This window comes from Salarias fasciatus, chromosome 8 (assembly GCF_902148845.1).
Source record: "Salarias fasciatus chromosome 8, fSalaFa1.1, whole genome shotgun sequence".
NCBI classification, from domain to species: domain Eukaryota; kingdom Metazoa; phylum Chordata; class Actinopteri; order Blenniiformes; family Blenniidae; genus Salarias; species Salarias fasciatus.
The window spans coordinates 10,638,197-10,658,407 of NC_043752.1; the positions used below are offsets into that span (position 1 = coordinate 10,638,197).

General features: G+C 46.2%; 2 protein-coding genes and 1 non-coding gene across 5 annotated transcripts; 2 read left to right on the plus strand and 1 right to left on the minus strand.

Annotated features, from left to right (window-relative positions):
* Positions 1 to 582: 582 nt before the first annotated feature.
* Positions 583 to 664, plus strand: trnal-aag (transfer RNA leucine (anticodon AAG)). The gene has a single exon. It is a non-coding gene; the product is annotated as a tRNA-Leu (tRNA).
* Positions 665 to 833: 169 nt separating this feature from the next.
* On the plus strand, positions 834 to 10,475 carry polr3e (polymerase (RNA) III (DNA directed) polypeptide E). Of its 2 annotated transcripts, XM_030098465.1 has the most exons (21): positions 834 to 975; positions 1,692 to 1,778; positions 1,910 to 1,960; positions 2,213 to 2,290; positions 2,416 to 2,531; positions 2,759 to 2,841; positions 4,951 to 5,058; positions 5,167 to 5,216; positions 5,301 to 5,420; positions 5,526 to 5,611; positions 5,739 to 5,783; positions 5,874 to 5,965; positions 6,054 to 6,174; positions 6,482 to 6,563; positions 6,686 to 6,745; positions 7,103 to 7,260; positions 7,425 to 7,486; positions 7,560 to 8,026; positions 9,064 to 9,141; positions 9,606 to 9,728; positions 9,796 to 10,475. In XM_030098465.1, exons 2-21 carry the CDS (start codon positions 1,740 to 1,742, stop codon positions 9,850 to 9,852), a joined length of 2,076 nt encoding a protein of 691 aa, XP_029954325.1. In that variant the 5' UTR covers positions 834 to 975; positions 1,692 to 1,739; the 3' UTR covers positions 9,853 to 10,475. The 2 variants fall into 2 exon arrangements, with proteins under 2 accessions (XP_029954325.1, XP_029954326.1); XM_030098466.1 differs by lacking the exons at positions 834 to 975; positions 1,692 to 1,778; positions 1,910 to 1,960; positions 2,213 to 2,290 and having other exon boundaries at positions 2,430 to 2,535.
* Positions 6,444 to 17,397, minus strand: LOC115393469 (cerebellar degeneration-related protein 2). Of its 2 annotated transcripts, XR_003931958.1 has the most exons (7): positions 17,148 to 17,397; positions 16,390 to 16,502; positions 14,996 to 15,144; positions 14,736 to 14,906; positions 13,142 to 13,361; positions 11,727 to 13,055; positions 6,444 to 10,044 (listed from the first exon to the last, which is right to left on the minus strand). XR_003931958.1 is itself a non-coding variant. In XM_030098467.1 (6 exons), the coding sequence occupies exons 1-6, from the start codon at positions 17,227 to 17,229 to the stop codon at positions 12,483 to 12,485; spliced, it is 1,308 nt and encodes a 435-aa protein (XP_029954327.1). In that variant the 5' UTR covers positions 17,230 to 17,397; the 3' UTR covers positions 11,023 to 12,482. The 2 variants fall into 2 exon arrangements, 1 of the variants encoding a protein (XP_029954327.1); XM_030098467.1 differs by lacking the exon at positions 6,444 to 10,044 and having other exon boundaries at positions 11,023 to 13,055.
* Between the last annotated feature and the right edge of the window lie 2,814 nt (positions 17,398 to 20,211).

Consider the following 20,211-nt stretch of genomic DNA (forward strand, 5'->3'; position numbering starts at 1 on the left):
TGCACATTATCCTCTAAACTGGATCCTGATTCATTTCTACTGCAGCTGAGCACAAATTTATGTATTTGAAAATGTAATGAAATACTCAAGCCTTTATAATGTGTTTTATTTTAACACATGGTAACTAGAATGTGCACAACAAGCTCACTCCTCTATTTATTTGATGTAATAATATCATTATGAGCTATTATTGAAAGGTGCTAAATCGCTTGTTACCATTTCAAGATTGATCAATAGGAATTTCGTCAGTGATTAAATAATTCAGCAAGCAAGGGAGTAAGAATGATTAATAACAACTTTACAGGTCAATAAATAACGTGTCAGGGGAATCACGTTCCTGTTTTAAGCATTTTCAGGTTAGTGTCGCCACCTGCTGGTAATATAAAGTGATGTACTTCGTCTAATATATTTATTCTTAGTCACTCTGTGTCATGGGTTGCAAATATGTAAAATCCATATTGTTGTCTTTTTACATTTACCCGATCTAAATATGATGCATGATTTCAAATATTCGACATAATTCACGTGCAAATCCGTATGTTTGATACAGTGATGAGATTACCCAGCATGCACTGGTACTAAGGTAGCGTGGCCGAGCGGTCTAAGGCGCTGGATTAAGGCTCCAGTCTCTTCGGGGGCGTGGGTTCGAATCCCACCGCTGCCAGAAAGCTTTTTGGCTTTACATTTTGAACACTAAATTCATCTCACAACATCGACACATAACATCCTCCCTCTAATCCCGACAACTGAGAGGCTGGAAGTCAAATTAATCAGAGAAAGACGGACGTCTCATTGGACTCGCTGTGCATTGTGGGCCCGGGCTCCTCCCCACGTGTCTATGTGGAGCAGAGTCAACATGGTCCCCTCAGCGGCAGACCTCAGCTGAGACTGTCTCGCTTCTCCTGCCTGTGCACCACCCTGCGGGACTGTCCACACACGGATGAGATAGCCAGAAGTGCCCGGTGGAGAGTGCAGGTGAGGCCCGGGTGTTTGTCGTCGTGTTCGCCGAGGCCCGCTGCCACACTCACTTATTTCGGATGGTATGCGAAGCTAGGCTAACTACCACCGGCTAGCAGCCTGTTAGCTCATGCCGTCGTTTATTTGGCAAAATGAGAGACTATCGTGTCGTTACTGTTGTTGCAGGGTTCTTTTACATGTGTTTATCCTTGATGTAGGCAACACTGAAACATTGGGTGAAGCGCAGGCTTCTATCATGCTGCGCAAAGGTTAGTTGGCTAGCTATGCTAACTAGCTAACGTTGTTAGAAACTAGAAAATTGTTTTAAACCACTTATTTGTGAATGGTGTCATAAGACTGTGACATCGGTCTTTGAAATGTACAACACAAACAATCAGATTTTTTACAAACTGTCTGTGAAACTTTTTTTTTTTATTTAATAGATTGCAGAGTCTTACATCATGTGAGTTCTACCTGCCTGTCAGTGAAAGCATCACTTCACACACTGCTGATCTCAACAGCCACATGTTTTAATGAGTCATTCTCAGCCAAAGGATGACAATGGAACACACCTCAACTGACCTGCAAAGGAGTTTGAGCTAAATATGAGGCGATTCGCTTCCCTACTGCACCACCTAACCTGTCACATGGGCTCTTTGGTTAGCAGACTGGGTGTAGCCGCCGGCTTACAGTAACAGGAGTAAGTTAACAGCTCAAGGTCTGTATGTTTACAGGTTGGATCCCAGAGATCTCTCACCAACCCTCGCTTTGAGCACATCAGTATGGCCAGCGGGGATGACGACGACCCCATCATAGAGGAGGTATGAAGAATCCTGCAGATAATAATAATAAAAAAAAAAAGACATTTAGAATGCTGTGCTTGTTCAGTAACTTTGTTTAAAAGGAAATTTGAATGGGAATTCATTTTGATTTCTGTTTCCGTTTCCTGTAGATCGATGTGTATCTTGCCAAAAGCCTCGCAGAAAAGCTGTATCTCTTCCAGGTGAGGTTATTTTCTGAATCTGCTTATATGCCTTTAAAATACACTTTATTAAGTGTGTTATATAATCCAGCAGTCTATTTCTGAGCATTTTAAACATGTTGTAAAAGTTAGACTCAATGCAATGTTGTGGTTAATGTCACCAAAACAAGCTGATTCATGTTGATTCTGTTTCACACAGACTTTAAGATATCTGGGCCTCTTATGGTGTGATTGAGGCTTTCTCTCTCTCTCTCTTTTTGTCTCATGCTGCAGTATCCTGTTCGACCTTCCACCATGACCTACGACGACGTCAATCATTTAGCGGCTAAGATCAAACCCAAGCAGCAGAGGGTAAAAAGCCTCTCTGGATTCTTTTCTCATTTTCAACCTGGATCTGGATTTATTTTTAATCCTTTGGTGCTGCTTTTGCTGACAATATTAGCTTCGGTCTTCTCATGGTTTTTCTGGTTACACAGGTGGAGCTGGAAATGGCCATCAACACAGTGAGTCCGAACTACTGTCGCAGCAAAGGCGAGCAGATCGCTCTGAATGTGGACGGCGCGACGTACGAAGAAAGCAACACCTACTCGGTGTACGTAGACTGAAAGCAGTTTCTTTTTTTCTATTTATTAATAGTAACAACTTGATTTTCGAACAAAGTCGATTCTAAAAGCTGAAACCTGCGCCGTGATGTGATGGTCTGGCGATCTGTCTTCTTTTTCTTGTTCTTTTCTTTTTTTCGATTGTATTGTGAAGCTGTGCAGTTTATCCTACGTGTTCCTGATTCTTTGAGTCAGTATATTTGCTTTTCCTCCACAGCAAAATGATGGACAAGCAGACGTTCTCCTCCATCCAGGCCACCACCAACACCTCCAGATACGCCGCCGCTGTGTTCCGCAAAGGTCTGACCTGATTTACAGTGTCGAGCTTTCAAAGCGCGCGCTGTGTTTTTGTTTTGCCCGACGTGCTCCTGTAGATACTCAAAGGTCCTCTGGTCTGTTCAGAGTCCTCCCTTTATCTTCCACTGCATTCAGTGTGTTTACATTGTTAACCAGATAATGTGTGTGGATCCATTCCACACTGTAAGGTATGGCTTACAGTCGCTGGTTTTGAATCCTGTAAACACCACATTTATTACCACAGGAATTCTTTTAGTGCAGCCAGTACTGAAAAACAAAGGTCCAAGTCCAGCCTGTTTATGAACTCCTGTGTTTTGACAATTTTCTCATCATACACTCAATTGTAATACTCAGTTTTGGAGGCTGCAGAGTGGCTGTGAGAGTCTGACCAGGCAAAGTGAGTTTTTGAGACTTTTTCTCACCCGTTCGAAGTACTTCCAGCCCCTCCTGCAGCTCAGTGAGCTGTGTGGAGCGAGGCTTGGCTTCTGGGAGCTTTGTGGACCGGTTCCTGGTCTGGTGGGTCTGTGGTGCTGCTAGCAGGACGCTAGCTGTTGGCACCATGGACTACACCAGGCTAACCAGGAAGCACGGTTTCAGGATGACACCTGACTTCTCCTGCTCCGTGGAGGAGTGTGTCCAGGCTGTGGCAGGGATTATTGGAGCTGCTAACATCGTCTCCGCTGCCAGGATGAACGGGGCTGTTGTCATGTTGGTGGCCGAGGAGGAAAAGGCTAACACTGTCATCTCAGCTGGTGTAGTGATCAGAGACCTGCCGGTTCCTGTCATGCCTCTGACCACACCGGCTAGGAGAGTCATCCTGGGCAACGTTATTCCTTATATCAGAGACGTGGACATTATTAACACCCTGTCCAGGTTTGGAAAGGTGGTGTCTCCTCTGAGGAAGCTGTCCTCTGGCTGCAAAGACCCTGAACTCCGTCACATTGTGAGTTACAGAAGACAGCTCTTCATGGTGTTGAAGAACAACAACCGGGAATTAAACCTGAGCTTCACAGTCACCATGGAGGGCTTCCACTACACAATGTTCGCCACCACAGACAACCTGAGATGCTTCAAGTGTGGCCAGGATGGACACCTGAGGAGGACCTGTCCTGAGGGGGACGCTGCTGGAGGAGGTGACGGAGGAGGAGGCGGTGAAGGGGGAGAGAAGAGCGGTGGAGGAGGTGACGGAGAGGAAAGAGGTGGGGTAGGAGGCGGCGAAGACGACAGGAGCAGAGGAGGAGGTGAACAGGAGAGAGACTTGGAGCAGAAGAAGGAGGTGGAGGAGGGGAAGGCAAAGATGGGGAGCAGACTGGTGGAGGTGGAGCAGCCTCTCTCTCAGGAGGGTCCTGTGGGTGGAGCTGCTGGTCTGTTCTGTCTGGAGGCCAGGAGGAGTCGGAGCAACCTGTGACCGATGGAGTGAGGGTGGATGTGGAGATGGAGGAGGAGGGGAGCAGCAGGATGGTGCTGCGAGACAAACGCAAACAGAAAGAAGTGGGCGGAGCTAAAGGAAAGAGGGTCAAGTCAAATAAAAGGAAGCTGGTGAGTTCTCAGGAGACTGAGACTGATCACAGCTCAGCTGAAGAGGGTGGAGGAGGGACCAGAGACTCTCTGGAGGAGGGTGGAGATTATAACTGGGACTTATTGGCCGAGGAGATCCAGGAGGGTGCTTATGGGACAATAGCAATGAAGAGATTCTTGGAAAAAACCAAGAATAAAAAAGGTGTTAAGGTGGAGGACTATTTTTCAGATCTGGAGGATTTTGTTTGTGTTGGAGGAGTCAACATAAAGTACACCGGAAGCGGGGAGCTGACTGATCGGGAGAAATACAGACTAAAGAAACTGGTGCAGAAAGTGAGAAAAGAGTTAAAAGAACAAAACGAAAACGAGTCCCCGTGACTCTTTCTCATGTGGAAGATTCTGTTTGCTGAGAATGATGAAGGCTTTAAACTATGGAGGAGTCCGAGACCTGATATGTGAACTGCCTTAACAATTTGTGAAGAGATGAGAATGGTTATGGAAATGTAAAGGTTTTTTTTTTTTTTTTAAATGTGAATAAAGTGTATTTTAAAAATCTCAATACTCAGTTGTATATGTACTTCTTCATATAACCAGGTGAGCTTCATGTCACGCCTCTGACGGGAATCCTCCAGATGAGGCCCAGCTTCTCCTACCTGGACAAAGCTGACAACAAGACCAGAGAGAGAGAAGCAGCCAATGAAGGTTTGTTTGCTTCTTTCCGGAGTGAACCAGAGCGATGGATTAGTTTTTTGCTTCTCGGTGTTAAACTTGATTGATCGCTTGTACCTGACCAGACTCTTCCTCCTGCAGGTGGAGACTCTTCTCAGGATGAAGCTGAAGATGAAGCCAAGGCCATCACGGTAACGATTCATACACACACCCCTCAAGAAAGCAGCTCGGCTCGCCCGTCTGAGCTCACTTGTTCTCTTCCTCTTCCCCTCCAGGTGAGGTTTGCTCGGCCCGAGTCGGAGCAGGCCCGGCAGAGGAGGATCCAGTCCTATGAGTTCCTGCAGAAGAAGCAAGCGGAGGAGCCCTGGGTTCACCTGCAGTACCACGGCGTGAAGGTACAGGCAGCACTGACCTCCGGGCACCAGGCCGAGAGTCCCTCCCGTGTCCCCCTCATCAGAGACGTTTGCTGTGCTCATGAATGTTGGTGTGTTTGACTTCAGGACGGGCGCTCGGAGCATGAAAGGCAGTACCTGTTCTGTCAGTCAGTGGACGCGTCGCAGAACTCCGAACTGGTCAAAACTCCAAAGTGAGTATCTCTTCCAACCACAGCAGCCCCACGCGCTTCTCTTCAAATACACATTCACTGAACATGACTCTTCTGCCATTGAACTGTAAAAGAATGTGCCAGATCTTGATTCCTCTCACTTCCTCAGGGAGTACCTCGCCATGCTGATGCCTCCTCTGGCAGAAGAGAAAGTGTAAGCGTCCCTCTCTTCTTTTAACCGGCGTGTGGAGTCATTAACGCTCTCTGAGGTTTGTCACTAACGCTGCGTCTGTCTGTCTGTTAGTGTAAAGCCTGTCGGGCCCAGTACCGTTTTCTCCATGGCTCAGCTGCGCACGTTACCGCTGGGAGACCAAATCAAGGCCCTGATGAAGAACGGTAGGTCCGAGAGAAAAACTGATCCCTCATCACACATTTACAACAATTTTTTTTCTTTTATTTCATTCTAACTTCTCTCTGTCCTCAGTCAAGATAATGCCTTTCGCCAACCTGATGGGCCTTCTGGCTTCGGGCACCGACTCCACGTCAGTACTGCGCTGCATCCAGCAGGTGGCGCTGCTGGTTCAGGGGAACTGGGTCGTCAAGAGGTGAGGCTTCACATCTAGTCCGGGTGCAATTCATAAAGAGTATGAAGATTTTTATTTTCAAACGCATAGCAGAAAAAGTAAAAGCATTTTTTAAAGAACATTTTAATATTCTGTATCAAGTTATTTGTCAGAGTTGTAGAGGTCCCAGGTTCAAATCCCAGAAGTGTCAGGAAAGACATTCTTTGTGAAAACTCTTCTATTCTCCAGTGAAAGTAGCGCTGTCTGTCTGTGCAGACGCCTGTAATCAGCTGAGTCGACCTCTAGTTTCATGTTAAATGAGTCTGATTTGTGTTTCTCGCCTCGACAGTGACGTCCTGTACCCAAAAAACACCTGCAGTCCTCACAGCGGCGTCCCGGCTGAAGTCCTCTGCCGGGGCCGAGACTTCGTGGTGAGCTGCCACAGTTTTTATCCTTGTAGCACAGAATGTAATCTGTGATGGCACGCTTCAGGATTTCATCTTTTTTTTTTTTTTTTTTTAATAAATATTTACTTTATTTTTCCTTCATCTAGATGTGGAGATTCACTCTGGAGCGGTCTGTGATGAGGAAGGAGATCGCATCCATCATCAAAGTAAGGACCAAACGGAGCGGGGAGAGAATTTTCAGATGCGTTTGCTAATTTAGGATCGGTTCTACGTCGGAAGTCGCCATGCTGAAGGAATTATTTATGCACACAGTCTGAGGACATGTGTTTCCTGAGAGGCTCGTTGCTTTTTAAATTAGTCCCTCAGGGCTCTCACACACACACAACATGTAGACAGAGGATGTTCGTGCATTCTTGATGATCTCTGCTCGTTAATATCGCCTCTCTTAATGTGATGCTGTCAACGCAGTATTTCATAACCTCCGCCCTGAAGCCGGAGCGTCTGCTCCGTCCCGTCGCCTGCAGGCAGCGCTTCGTCTCTCAGCTCGTCCTCTCCTCCCTCAGCTTCCCCCGGAGGACGTGAAGGAGTTCCTGGAGCAAGTGGCGGCGCCTCGGATCAACCGCGGCTGGGAGTTCCTGCTGCCGACCGACGCGGACTTCATCAAGAAACACCCAGACGTCGCCCACAGGCAGCACATGCTGTGGCTCGGCATCCAGAGCAAGTAGGTTACATCCCGAACCTCCTGTCCAGGTGTTTCAATGCTGCTTAGTGTCAAAAGGTGCAAATTATACTGAAAATATTCTAAAAATTACAAAGGTATGACTCGACTGTGTCAACAAAGATACTGCGGTCTGGGTAACGGCTGTTCTTGTCTTTCCCCTCAAGGTTGGAAAAAGTGTTTAATTTCTCTAAAGAAGACTTTATGCCAAAGAATTCCTCTCAGCCAGGTGAGTTTCCTCCATCAGCCGTTTCAAACGCTGAGATGCCTTGGCGTCGCTTGCTGACCTCCGGTCGTTCCAGAACCCGTCCATGTGAGCGGCGAGCAGCGTCTGAAGATGGCCCAGCAGCGGGCGCAGGACAACCACTCGTCGCTGCAGAGGGACCTGGACGCCAGGCGCGCCGAGAGCGGCTTCCACATCAAGCAGGAGCCGGTCTACGACGGCGAGGTGGAGGCCATGGACACCTCCTCCCCCTCCCCCTCCTCCTCCTCCATCCCCAACGGTTCCCTGAACGGCTACCCGGGCGCCGCCTCGCCGGGCTTCGACCACGCCAACGGCACCGGCGGCGGCACGGCCTCGGCGGAGCTGCAGGACTTTGTGTCAAAGACTTTCCGGAAGCACTTCGTGCTGACGCTGAACGAGCTGAAGCGGCTGTTCAACCTCCACCTGGCCTCCATGCCGGCGGGACGCAGCGTCTTCCACTCCATCTCCGACCACATGCTGCAGGACGCCGTGCTGCTCAGCCGCTGCAAGCAGATCCTGGTGCCTGTGAGTGAGCAATTCCTAGAGTTCAACCCAATTCTGTAGATTTTTTTCTACTCTTTCCTGTGAGAAATCAGGAAAGGGACACGTTTTGAAACTCGCTGCAGCAGGATGTTAGAAGTTTCACACATCGCTGGGCGGCGCAGCCGCAAAAAAGGAAGCGAGCATCCGTGGTGAAATGTAGTAATGTTGGTTGATTCTGTGTCAGAGGAGGCCTCACTGCGCCTCCAACCGCCACCCGGCGCCGAATGAAGGGGGATTTCTCTCCTCTCGGGCTTCACTATCGGATTTCTTGCACAGAATAGCGTCTGTAACTGTCGTTTTGCTTGTGAGCGCCCGTAAAGGAGTAGGCGCAGTGAAGCGACGCGGAGCCGGCTCTCGGGTTGCACTACGCTCCCAGGAGCCACCCGATCCCTCAGTCTGTGGCTCTGCTGTGTGTTTCTGTTTGTATGCTTAATTTAGACAGCAGCAGTGTGTTTTCGGGCCGCCGTGTCGGCTCTCTGGGAACGCGGCGGCGCGGTCCGTGCCTCGCCGAGCTCTGCGATGGAGGCTGCAGGCCGATGCCATCACTGTTACGCAACAGATTATTAGCCTGGAAGCTAAGCTCATTAGCGCTCAGCGAGGGGTTAAGCCTCCAGGTCGTTTCCAAAACTCAGCTGATCCCAGATCTGCTGGAGTCGCACTCCAGGTTGCCGCCAACTCAGCGGCGGCGGGTCGTCAGTCTGTGCCCAGTTAGCGGGGAGAGATGATCAGTCTGGGGGGGTCGGAGCTTCTGGAGGCTAAAACTAAAACACAGATTCATACAAAGCTGATTAATTTGATTTAAGTTGTGTTTATAGCTTGTGGAAATGTCTCTTATTTGTACACGGCTGGTATATTGTTGTCTGCTGCAGAGACTTCAGTCTGCTCTCTGGTCATTAAAGTGTTCACCCGCCTTCGTCACGTCCTCGGTGTGCGTGGGGGAATCCCGCGCTGCTCTCTGAAGTGTTCACCGATCAGCTCGGTTCACCCGGCCTCACCGTGTTTCCTCTCTCTGACTTCAGTTTCCGGCTCAGAGCACGGCCGCCTCCGACGAACAGAAAGTGTTCGGCTTGTGGGAAACTGGAGAAGACTTCGACAAGGTACGCACTTCCTGCCTGGCCTGTTCGCAGGAATCGGCCGATCAAACGCCACAGATCATAGTCACCCATCACAGATTGTTCTCATGAAGGCTGTGGTGTCAGTGTGTGGCAGTCCGGTGAGGTTATGGGAGACAGTGGCTTGTTTTATGAGTATTTTCCTTCCTGGTTACGCTGGTTTATAAGTATTGATGCTGCTTTTGCCTGATAGCAGCCTTTACTGCAGCCCTCCAGTTTATCGCTTCATTTGAAGTTCCGCTTTTATTGCTTTGTGAACGTGATCCTGATCCAGAGAGAACAGCTATAAACTATGAAGTGTAATATCAGTCCGGCCGTTTTTTTGCGTCTGATTAACATGCTTGTAATTTAGCACCAGCATCATAGTTTTTTTGTCCATGCCTACGTAAAGTTCCCAGGTAAGTTGCTGTTTGGTGGGTTTCTGGAGATGTCTTGTGTTTCTCCTGCAGCACCGCCGGCTGCTGTACGACGTCTTCTCCAAGAACTACCGGGTCAGAAGGAACGTCGTTCAGGCCCGACTGGCCCAGGAGCTGGGCGACGTGCCCAAAGCCGACGTAGACCGCCTCCTCACCGTGAGTCCGCCCCCCCTCCAATCCCGCCGTCTCGTCGCCGTTCTGACTTCTCCCTCTGCGGTTTCAGGAGTGCTGCAGCAGCCACGGCGGGATGTGGTACCTCAAAGGAACCATCCAGTCCTGACCCAGAGACCCCTGCCCCTCCCAGTGGGGGGGGGCAGCGGAGCCCCGAGAGCCAGACTCAGCAGCTCGTCCCGCCACCGGCTCCAAGAGGGCGACGACGTCCGCCACGCTCCCAGCGGGAAGCTTTCCTCATTTCTGAGCTGAACGCCAGCGCTCAGGACGACCCGTCCCCACAGACTCACAGCCGGGACGCCTGACGGCGAACAGGAAACAGAAACAATGAAGAAATATCAAGATATATATACGGTTTATCAGTAGGGTTTTTTTTTGTTTGTTTTTTTTTCCCCCAATTGTTGCATTTATGACCTCAAGTTTGATTAAATTGAACTTCCACCAGATGCAACGGATCGCTTTCATTTCAGTTTGTCTGACCTGTTTTTACTTTCTCATCGGCGGCAAAAGAGGAATCATTTTAAGCTTTTCTTTTTTCCTCCGTATCAAACTGAATACAATATTTATGCTGCCCTGTGGACGAGCTTGAGGATTGAAAACGGTTTGCGGAGGCAGTTAAAGAACATCCGACCTCATGAAGCTGTTGTGAGAAAAAGGGAAAATTGATGAAAAAAAAACAAAAAAACAAGCAGAAGTATTAAATTATGTTTTTGGCAATCAGATATATCTGCTTCATCAAATGTGACTTTTTTTTTCACAATTTCCCCCCACATTTCTACATTTCTGTGTAAATCTTGGAGAAAAGTGAAGATTTAATGGTTGATGCTGAGGTTAGTTCTTTTTCTGGGTTGAATGTAGAATTTTATTTTATTTTATTTCGTTTATGAGAGGAACTTGGAGTGACTGATTTCTATGAGAGCCAATAAAGTTGTAACTTGGAATAAAGTCTTGTTCCAGTTTGCTCATGAATCTGTTTGGGGGGGATATTTTAACCCCGAACCTTCAGGTGACACCAACACCGGACCATCGACCGGGGGCGCCGCCGCCGGTTATGCTGCTGTCGTCAGACTCCATCCAAAGTGCCTCTGCCTTCCATGACATTCAGGATGAACCCCCCCATTGGTTTGCTATTTTTGCTCAATAAACCCTTTTAACGTTGACTTGCCTGAAGTTTTCTGTCATTTTCGTGGAGCCGAGACGGCACCGAGAGGGAATTTTTGAACCACTCCAGTTCAGTTTTTTACTCTTAAAATCATATAAAACGACACAGAGACGCCAAAACGCTGTTTAATCTTGCTTCGTGTTTTCAGAGCAACAACACAAGGTCCAGTCATCAATCAGGCGGAAACACGTTACATACATACTGCAGATTATTCGGGAGTACATACGGGAGCGATATAAAGTGACAGAGGAGCATCAGTAATGCATGTGCGACTTTAAAGTGCGTCTCTTTGTGATTTTGCGGGCGAATAAATAACGTGTGTGCGGTTTATCTCGAACGAAGGCGTCAGGCAAGCGAACGCAACACGACCGCTGCCGAGAAAAGCTTCTATACAGACGACATTGTCAAGTATATAGGTGTTATTTTGGTAAGATTACTTTTAATACGACATTCACTCACAACCATCTAGCCTAAAAAAAACCACAGTCAAGTATTATTGTTGAGAAAGATATGTTACAAGTTTGAAGACTTGAAGCACCTTGAATCGCTGGCTTGTCACCAATATAACATTGCATACTACATCGGTCAACCTTGACCTGGTCGCTTTAAGGGTGCAAACTGTCAAAAAGACATTTATCAGTTTGCTTAATAGTTGCAAAAGGGGGAAAAAAGTGAATTATCAAGTATTTACATGAGCTCAGGGAAGCACAGAACGCATAACACGGCGCAGTTTAATTCTTTAGGTCCCTATTTACGTTCATGAAAAATGGTATTTCACTTGGGAATAATTACAGAGCAGATAAAAAGTTGCAGTTTCTCACCTTTTGGGCACTTTTGGAGCAGTTTTTAACCATCATCGAGTGGAGAAACCAATGTTTTTATTGCTTTTGTTCCTTCACACTACAGCTGAAGCCTTGATCTGAGCAGACAGCTTGAACCACTGCAGGCAGACAGGATGTGGTTGATAAATTGGTTCGTTCAGAACTGAAACTGGAAATAAATTTAGTCTGCGTTACAGTCCACTGCATCACTGTTAACAGAGCTTTATGTCAAAGTTCATATTCAGAAAGAATAAACCTTTAAAATCGAATACTCTGTGCACCTACTGTGCACGATATTAAGACTTTCTGGGTCTAGACTGGATGTAAGAAAGTGTCAGGACCGCCTATTTTAATCTCTGATCTGCCAAAACAATACAGTGAAGCCAAACAGCGCAGATATAGGGTCTATATTTACAGTCACATTTGTTTTTGTGCCTTTCCAGAAAGTAGGGAACGTCTGAGAGCAGAAGTGGGAGCGTCTCACGAGAGCGTTCGCCCGGAAACGCGTCCTCCTCGCCCTGCCGGCGCACGGTGAGGTAGAGTGAGGGGACGGTGGAGTCGACGGCGTCAGGCACTGCTGTTTCCGTGCAAAAAAAAAAAAAAAAAACGAGCCCCGCTCCAGACGCGAGCCGGTGGAATCGGGCACTTGGTGTTCCTTCATCGCTCTGACTTGTGTGATCATTTCTGGGCAAATAAAACATCAATCGTTCAGTGGAAGACAGCTTTCTGTTTTCTTTTTTGATTTCTTAGAAAACACTAATGTGAAGCAGGCAGCGCCTCCTCAGCTGAAACCGCCCCCCTGTTTTCAATCAGGTCCTCTTTGGTTTTCTGAATGCGGGAGAAGATCTCTCTGAACAGCTCCTTGTACTCCGGCTGGTGAAAGTCGTCCTCAAAGTCTTCCATGTCGGCGAGGACGGGACGGGCGGCGGCGAGGCACCCGGTCTGCACCGACTTGTGGCTGGGCCCGTCGCCGGGCGCCGGCGCCGGGTGGCAGCGCCGCAGCAGCTCCTCGTACTTCACCAGCAGGGCGCTGTACTGGGCGTCCACCTCGTTCAGCAGCGAGATGCCGCGGTACTTCACCACCTCGGCCCGCCGCACGCACGAGCACTCGTGGTCGTCCGGGCCGGCCGCCTTCGCCGTCCGGTCGCCGCCCCGGCGCTTCGGGCTTTTGGCCGCCGCCTCCCCGTCGTGGTCCTCCTCCGGGTGGAGGAACACGGCGTCCGGCAGCAGGCCGTGGATGACGTCCGGCCCGGCGGTCCGGGCGGAGGACTCGGACTTCCAGAGCTGACGCAGCTCCTCGGCTTCACCCTCCAGCTCCGACACTCGGGCCTGAGGACGAGGCGGGAGAGGATTCAGACACAGCCCCCGTCACACCTCCCCCCCCCCACCCCCCGCGGTGAGACCGCCGCACCGACCTGGCAGCCCTCCATGTGGGCGAGCTGCTGCTCCAGGGCGGCGTTCTCCCCGGCGAGCAGCTCCGCCTCCCGCTCCGCCTCCTCCCTCCGGGCGCGCTCGGTGGCGAACTGGGCCTGCAGGGCACGGAGGGACTGCCGCAGCGACGCCCGCTCCTCCTCGCGCCACGCCGCCGCGGAGGACTCAAGGTCGTCGGGGGGGTCGTCAGCATCGGAGTCATGCCTGCAAAGACAAAGACTATTGAATCTCCTGCTACATAATATTGTCTCATTATATTACACTTTGTGTCAAACTGTGTTCAGGGCCTCGTCATATCTTATGTTGAAGAAGCTCAGCGAACGTCCCTGAATACGTGGCGATAAGGCCAAACTGGAGATTCAGTCAATAAGAGGACTTTGAATCAGTTGTTTTGTCTGTTTTTACTGTAAATCCGTCAAACGCTGCAGCCTTCATCGTCTTATCTGTGAAGTGTGGAGAAGCAGCAGCCACAACACAGACAAGTCAAAGGTCAGGAGGCATCTTTAATACTGTAATATCTACACTGAAATGTAGATTCTTTAACAAAATCTTCTTTTATTATTTGTTATGTTCACTAATGATATCTGAATTGGAAATTTTTACATTGTTAAAAATATTGATATTACAATAAACATATGAAGTGAACGAACAGATTTCCTTCATTTTGAAGTTTTTAAATCTAATCAGAAGTTACATTCTCTTCTGTTGTCTGCTGAATCTGTTCACCTTCGACTTCTATCTGAACCAAAACAAAAGATAGAAAAAGAAGAAAATGAAAGCAAGGCGGTCCGAGGAAAATAAAGTTACATTGGAGAACGAGGTGATTAGATTAGTGTCAGAGAGACTTTGACCCCGTTCCTTCCAACCTCGTCCTCCACGCTGCACTCTGACTGCATCCCGACTTTATCAGCCAGATTTACTCTCCTGACCCCGATGCATCGAACGGGATTACACTCAGCCTAAAACCGAGACGATGAGCGAGCCCGTCAGGGCGGCAGGAAGCGAGCGCGACACGTAACCTGCAGGTTCCTGAGAGGCGGAGCAGGATTAGCTCCTGAGGAGAGCCCGGCTCAAGCTGAGGAGGATTAAATGAAGGTTACGAAGCAGTTAAAGAAACAACTTAACTTTGTGCTGGACAGTTTCAAGGAAATCTATTTCACAGCTTTTCAGGGAGCTTTTGGAGTTAGGAGTTATAATTCGGGTCTTTGGTGGAGAAGATCAAATATTTTTTGACCTTGACCAGGATCAAGGTTCCTGTTCAACTGTTTCACACTGTTGTTGTCTGGAATTCACAATCTGAGATCAGTTAACATCACAGTGAAGACGTGATTAGTTTTCCACAATCAGCTGTGCAGCATCCGGAGCTTGTGTTATTATGACTTTTTAAAAAACAAGCTGTGAGCTGTGTGCAGTCCTCATGCACCACTAAGCGTTTCATTTCAGATGTGAGGCATTACTGACCTTTAATGAAACTGCAAATGAAAAAATGAGAAGCTTTGCATTTATCTTGCACAAAGATGGGTTCAGTCCATACGAAGCAGGTTTTTGCAGCAAATCCTGAACTCAGGTTTTCTCTACCTGAGTGTGTTCTGCAGCTCCTGCAGGCAGGACACACTCTGCGCGCTGCGAGGCGGCCAGCGCTCCCTCTGCGGAGGCTTCTGAGGACGACAGGGACTCAGCTTCATCTCCTCCACCTGGTGCTGCAGCTCCTCCACCTGCGTCTGCAGCAGCTCCACCGTCTCCGTCAGGCTGCAGCGCGAAAGACGCAACTCTTTCAGAACTCTGATTTTCCTTGTTTGCTCCTTAAAGAGCTGAAAAGTGGAGGAATCGGGTCTCACCCCTGGATCCTCTGCTGGGCGCTCCGGTTGTCCTGGACCAGCTTGCGGTTGCTCTGCTCCAGCTCTCGGGCCGAGACGTCCAGCTGCTCGTACACCTTGGCATGCTGGTCGTTGACCTGCCGCAGGAGGTCCACCTGCTTGGTCAGGTACTGGAGGGGGGGGACAACGAAGTGAGAGGAGGTTTTTCCGAGTCGCCTGAACGCCTCGCGGAAGTGCTTCAACAAGCAGCTTTCATTCAGAACAGTTTATCTTATCAGCCGCACGTTGCACCTTTCGCCATGTAATCCATGAGCTGGAAAACAACACACACACAAACTTCACACTGACAGTTCATTAAACTGTTCACTCTGTAAGTTATTCTCATATCTGTCCCAGTTCCTTCCAAACTCACACTCCTGGGTTAATGAGAGAGGGAAGCGGAGTGTTCAACACTGAGCCGACAGCTCCTGGAATCCTGCCATTTGTTCTACAAAGTGTGAAAGTGTGAAAGGTTAAACTCCGTGTCCAGTGTGTGAAACAGGACAGTTCTGCATTTACAGATGTTTTTCATGGTGTTTCCTTCACACTGGTACAGAGCAGATCATCCCACCGATGTGTATTTCACATTTAATTGTTATCTTTAAATTCTATTTCGCTGTAATTTTCTGCTCTGTGGAGCAATGCCACCAACAGGTTCCCCCGAGCTCTAACCTAATGAAGCAGTAACAGAGTCACAAGCGTCCACGTCAGGTCTTAAGAGATTAATTCTGTGTGTCAGCGGTGACATGCAAGAATAGATTTAGAGTCAGACACCCCCAGCTGATCCCACAGCTATGGATTTTGTTTAGCTGTCTGACTGCAGAACACCGAGGAAAGAAAAACAAGCACAAACAAGTGATATAAGGTTTCTTTTCTTACATCAAAAGAGTTTTTTTTACATGATTAGTGATAACAGAATTATTTTATTAAACTGATATGGAATAACGTTCATCTATTTTTTTCAAGTAAATCTGACTGTTCGGGATGTATTTTAATGTTACACGCTTACAAAGAAGCCTAAAAGCTAAATTAAATGTTCCTTTAAGACACGGTCTGTGATAATTAGCTTTAACTTGAAGAGTTCCATTTCTACCTCTGGCAGCGAATGAGCCGCAAATCAAAAACGAAGCTTAGATAACAAAATCACATGAAAGGATATTTTAAGGCTATTCATGTCTACATCTTGTCACATGGACGGTCAGAAAAGAAAGATTTATTCCACTGAAACTGTGCGGAAAGAGTGAATCATGCCATCTGCCATCACACAGCAGCAGCTCAGGAACCCAAACACTCTGAAGCTTCCATGTAAACACCGAATTCAACAGTAAATCTCATTTTTTTTATAAAGAAAACACTTTTTTTGGTGTGTGTTTTACCTCGATCTCCTGCAGCTGCTCCTGGTTGGTGGAGTACATCTGCTGGAGGCCCTGCTCCAGCTCCCGGTTCCTCTCCAGGAGCGTCTTGCCCAGCTCGGCCGCCAGCTGCAGGTCTGCAGGAGAGAAGGACGAGAAGCTTCACTGATCCTGGCATCACTGATGGAGGCACAAGGGCTTTACAGGCAGCTTAAGGAGGTTTTTTTCCTGGCAATCATCCAGAAAACTCACTTTTAAATTTAGCTGAATAAATAAGCAGTTTATTTGGATAAGGGCAGATCTGTGCGTCCTTCAACTATCTAATAAAAACATGACATTAAAAAGAAATAATGGAGCTTAAAAAGTGAAAAATATCTAAGAGGGATTTTACACACGCATGTCTATTGATATCAGAATAAAATCATGAAGCACAGATGTTTGAGACAGGTTTTTTTTTCTTCACTTTGCCGCATATGTGTCCTGCTGACTCCTGTCTTTTCTACCCCCTGCAAGACTCACTATGAAACGGTTTGTGAACAGCATAAATAAATAAATAAATAAATAAATAAATAAATAAATAAATAAATAAATAAATAAATAAATAGATAGATAAATAAATAAATAAATAAATGCATACATAAATAAAAAATGCACTAAATCCTTATTAACATATGTACAAGCGGTAATTGCACTATAACTGAAATAATGCAATACAGGAGCAGTTCTTGGATTGGTTCTTTTTCTTTAAGCTTTCGGAGACAAAGAGTGGAAGGAAACTGTACCATGTTCAAGGTCCTGCTTGTCGTACCACGGTTCTTCCTCCTTGATCTCGAATTCCTCCTCCACGATCACGTCTGTCAGCATCTTCGCGAGTTAAACCGCTATTTGAGGATTATTCCACTTTATTGAGCATGTTTTTTTTTTCTCCTTGTGTTAATTAATATTTGTAAAGGGGGGTGGAATAAAGGGGGATAAGCGGTGCACTCCGCGCCCTCCACGCCTGCAGCAGCCGGCACCGGTGCGCGCTCATCCCCGGACAGACGCACTGACGCAGCCTGCGCCGCTGCGCTGCGCTCACATCCAGTGCGCACCGCTGAGGAGCGCTTCCTGTCGGGATTTTCGCAATAAATGTTACATCCAGGGTTTCTAGTACATAAAAGAGAAGCATAGGCTGGAAAAAAGAAAAAAGCTGTCACCTCATATGAGTGTGATTTAGTGTGGTTCCAAAAATTGACATATTTTTTCATGTTCACATATTTCATATTTCACACTTCTCTAAGGTATTGCACCGGCAAACAAACACATACAGTGAACAAATGGTACAAAATATAAACATACACACATAAGAACACATGCAATTCAATTGAAGATGATTTATAAAGCAACTATTGAAAAAGATCATGAAAAATATATCTAATATGTAAAACTTAGCACTTTAATGAGCAGCACCAAATACAAAACAGCAGATATTGTCGAATGGAAAAGTAATAAGAAATATGTTGAAAATCTGTGCTCTCAGCTTCCTGTACAGACCTGCCTCTCTCTTATTGTGACATCTTCCACCTGCTCCTCTCGAGTTTGGTTCCTCCTTAGAAACGGTGCACTCCACAGATCACCACAAGGCGGCGCTGCAGCTGTAAAAACTGTACACACCATCAGCAACACTGCAGGTAACTCATGAAAACTTTTGAAATATGATTAAACTGTCTCCTGTCTTTAAACATGCAAGTGTATGGAGCTGGAATAAGATTAGAGCATCCATTTTTACTTTCTATGTCAAACAAGTCGAAGTTCTACATAATTCACTTTCATTCAAAGTGAAAATAATGCAATTAACTCCTCATAACTCCAATTCCAAAACTGCATAATGCTGTTTAGAACATTTAAAAATGACCAAAAACTATTTAATCTAACTGGCTGCTCACATTCTTTTGTAGGTATGAAGTTTAATTTCCTGCAGTAACAGCTGCCAAAGACATGTATTTGTATTTGTAAATGTAAAAAGCCACTACAGGTTGTTTCTGGGGGACAATATTTTCTGACGGACTTTTCAATTATGGGCGAGTTTGATGAAACGTAATTAAAACACTTCTGCGGATTGATTGATGATTGTATTTAATATCATTATGTGTTTTCAAAAATCGTCAGTGTTGGTCACCATGTTGAAATACAAAACGTTATGTTTGTTTTCTGCGTCCATCGGCTGTTTGCACTTCGGTTCCGTCAGGAAATAATGTCCCCCGGAAACAAAGTCTATTATTTCTTTTGGAAACCGCGTTGATAAATTATGTGTTTTGCAAGTTACTTTTGAAAAGTAATTTGTTACAATTACGAGTTATAATATTTTAAATTACTAGACAAATTCACTATTGGATTACTTTAAACAATTACCTCCCCTCTTAATAGAACTTTAACATGCATGTTTAATTATTTATTATAAAACTGAATCCAAGACTACTCAAATAAATAGACACTTCACAGATTCTAAATTATTCAAGTATTGCTGTGTAGTAGTATAAGACAACCACATTAAAAGACCACTACACCACCACGTGGCAAAATAATAAATAATCATCCTAACAAAATGCACTGTATATACCCATTCATATATGCTTCCATCACGCTCCAGGTGTTTTTACATGCAGACCTTTATAATGTAGGATACAGTCAGAAGCACACTGAGAGCTAATTTTCAGTCAAGTGAGTTTTTTATTTACATCAGTTCAGTGTTCAGTAGCTGAGCATATAAAATTAGATTCTTAACAAAATCACATAGTCTCAGTGGCTGTCATGAATTTGAGCTTCGAAGCTGCAAGCAGATCCTTAGCTGGGTTTTTTTTTTTTTTTTTTTTTGTTATTTTGGTTTTAAAAGTAGCATATTTTAACAACTCAACTCTCCTGTCAGATGCTTGCAGTGACTCAGTTATTACTCAGCAGGACCTCCAGATTTACAGATTTTCCGCCTACAGCACCAGTATGTGGTTACAGTGGTGACAGTCTCAACCTGGAACCTCAACAACATGGTCACACTGTGTTTCAGGAGATATGACACAGACTGATAAATCAGTTGCTGACTCTTCCTGATGGCAAAAAGTTAAACGCGAAAACATCTTGTTTTCCATTTTGCATTTAATTGTAAATCTAGTTGGTCACTTGGGGGCAGAGTTTCAATAAAAACTTCAATAAATGCTGCATCATTTTACAACTGAAAAAAACCAAACAGTTTGGAAGATTTTTAATATTCTGTTGAATGACTTGCTTTCTGTTGTTAGTGCCACTCTGACTTATGTGGTCACTAGAGGGCGCTGCCTGCTTTTCCAGTGGGATCTTTAAAATGAATGGGCTTAAAGGCCTTTCCTTCTTAAATGCTGAAAAAAAAATGTGAGTATAGTTCTGAATATGCATGAATCACCTAAATATTTAACTAATACCTTGTTTTCCTGACTGTTATTCATCTTAGATTATTGTTAACAGCTCCATAGGCATTAAAAACCAGAAATCTTCCCATAAAAGTAAAAAAAAAAAAAGAATGCAATTATTTTACAGCTGATACACAAACACAGTTAATTTATTCACAAAACTGTGCTTTATTGAAATGATTACAAGCATTGTCCTTCACTCATTTAGTTTCACCATGACTCATTTTCAAAAATTTAATTTGCTGTGGTACAATTAAGCATCTAAACAGCAATCGAGTCACCAGCTATGATGACTGATTGCTCTGATTAACTGATTGCTAAGACAGCCAAGTCACAGTACATGTTGAGAGATTGTGTGAGTGGTGGTGAGTCTGCAGCCATCGCTGCTTCATGTAGGTGTTGGAACAGGAGTCCTGCTGTCACATCT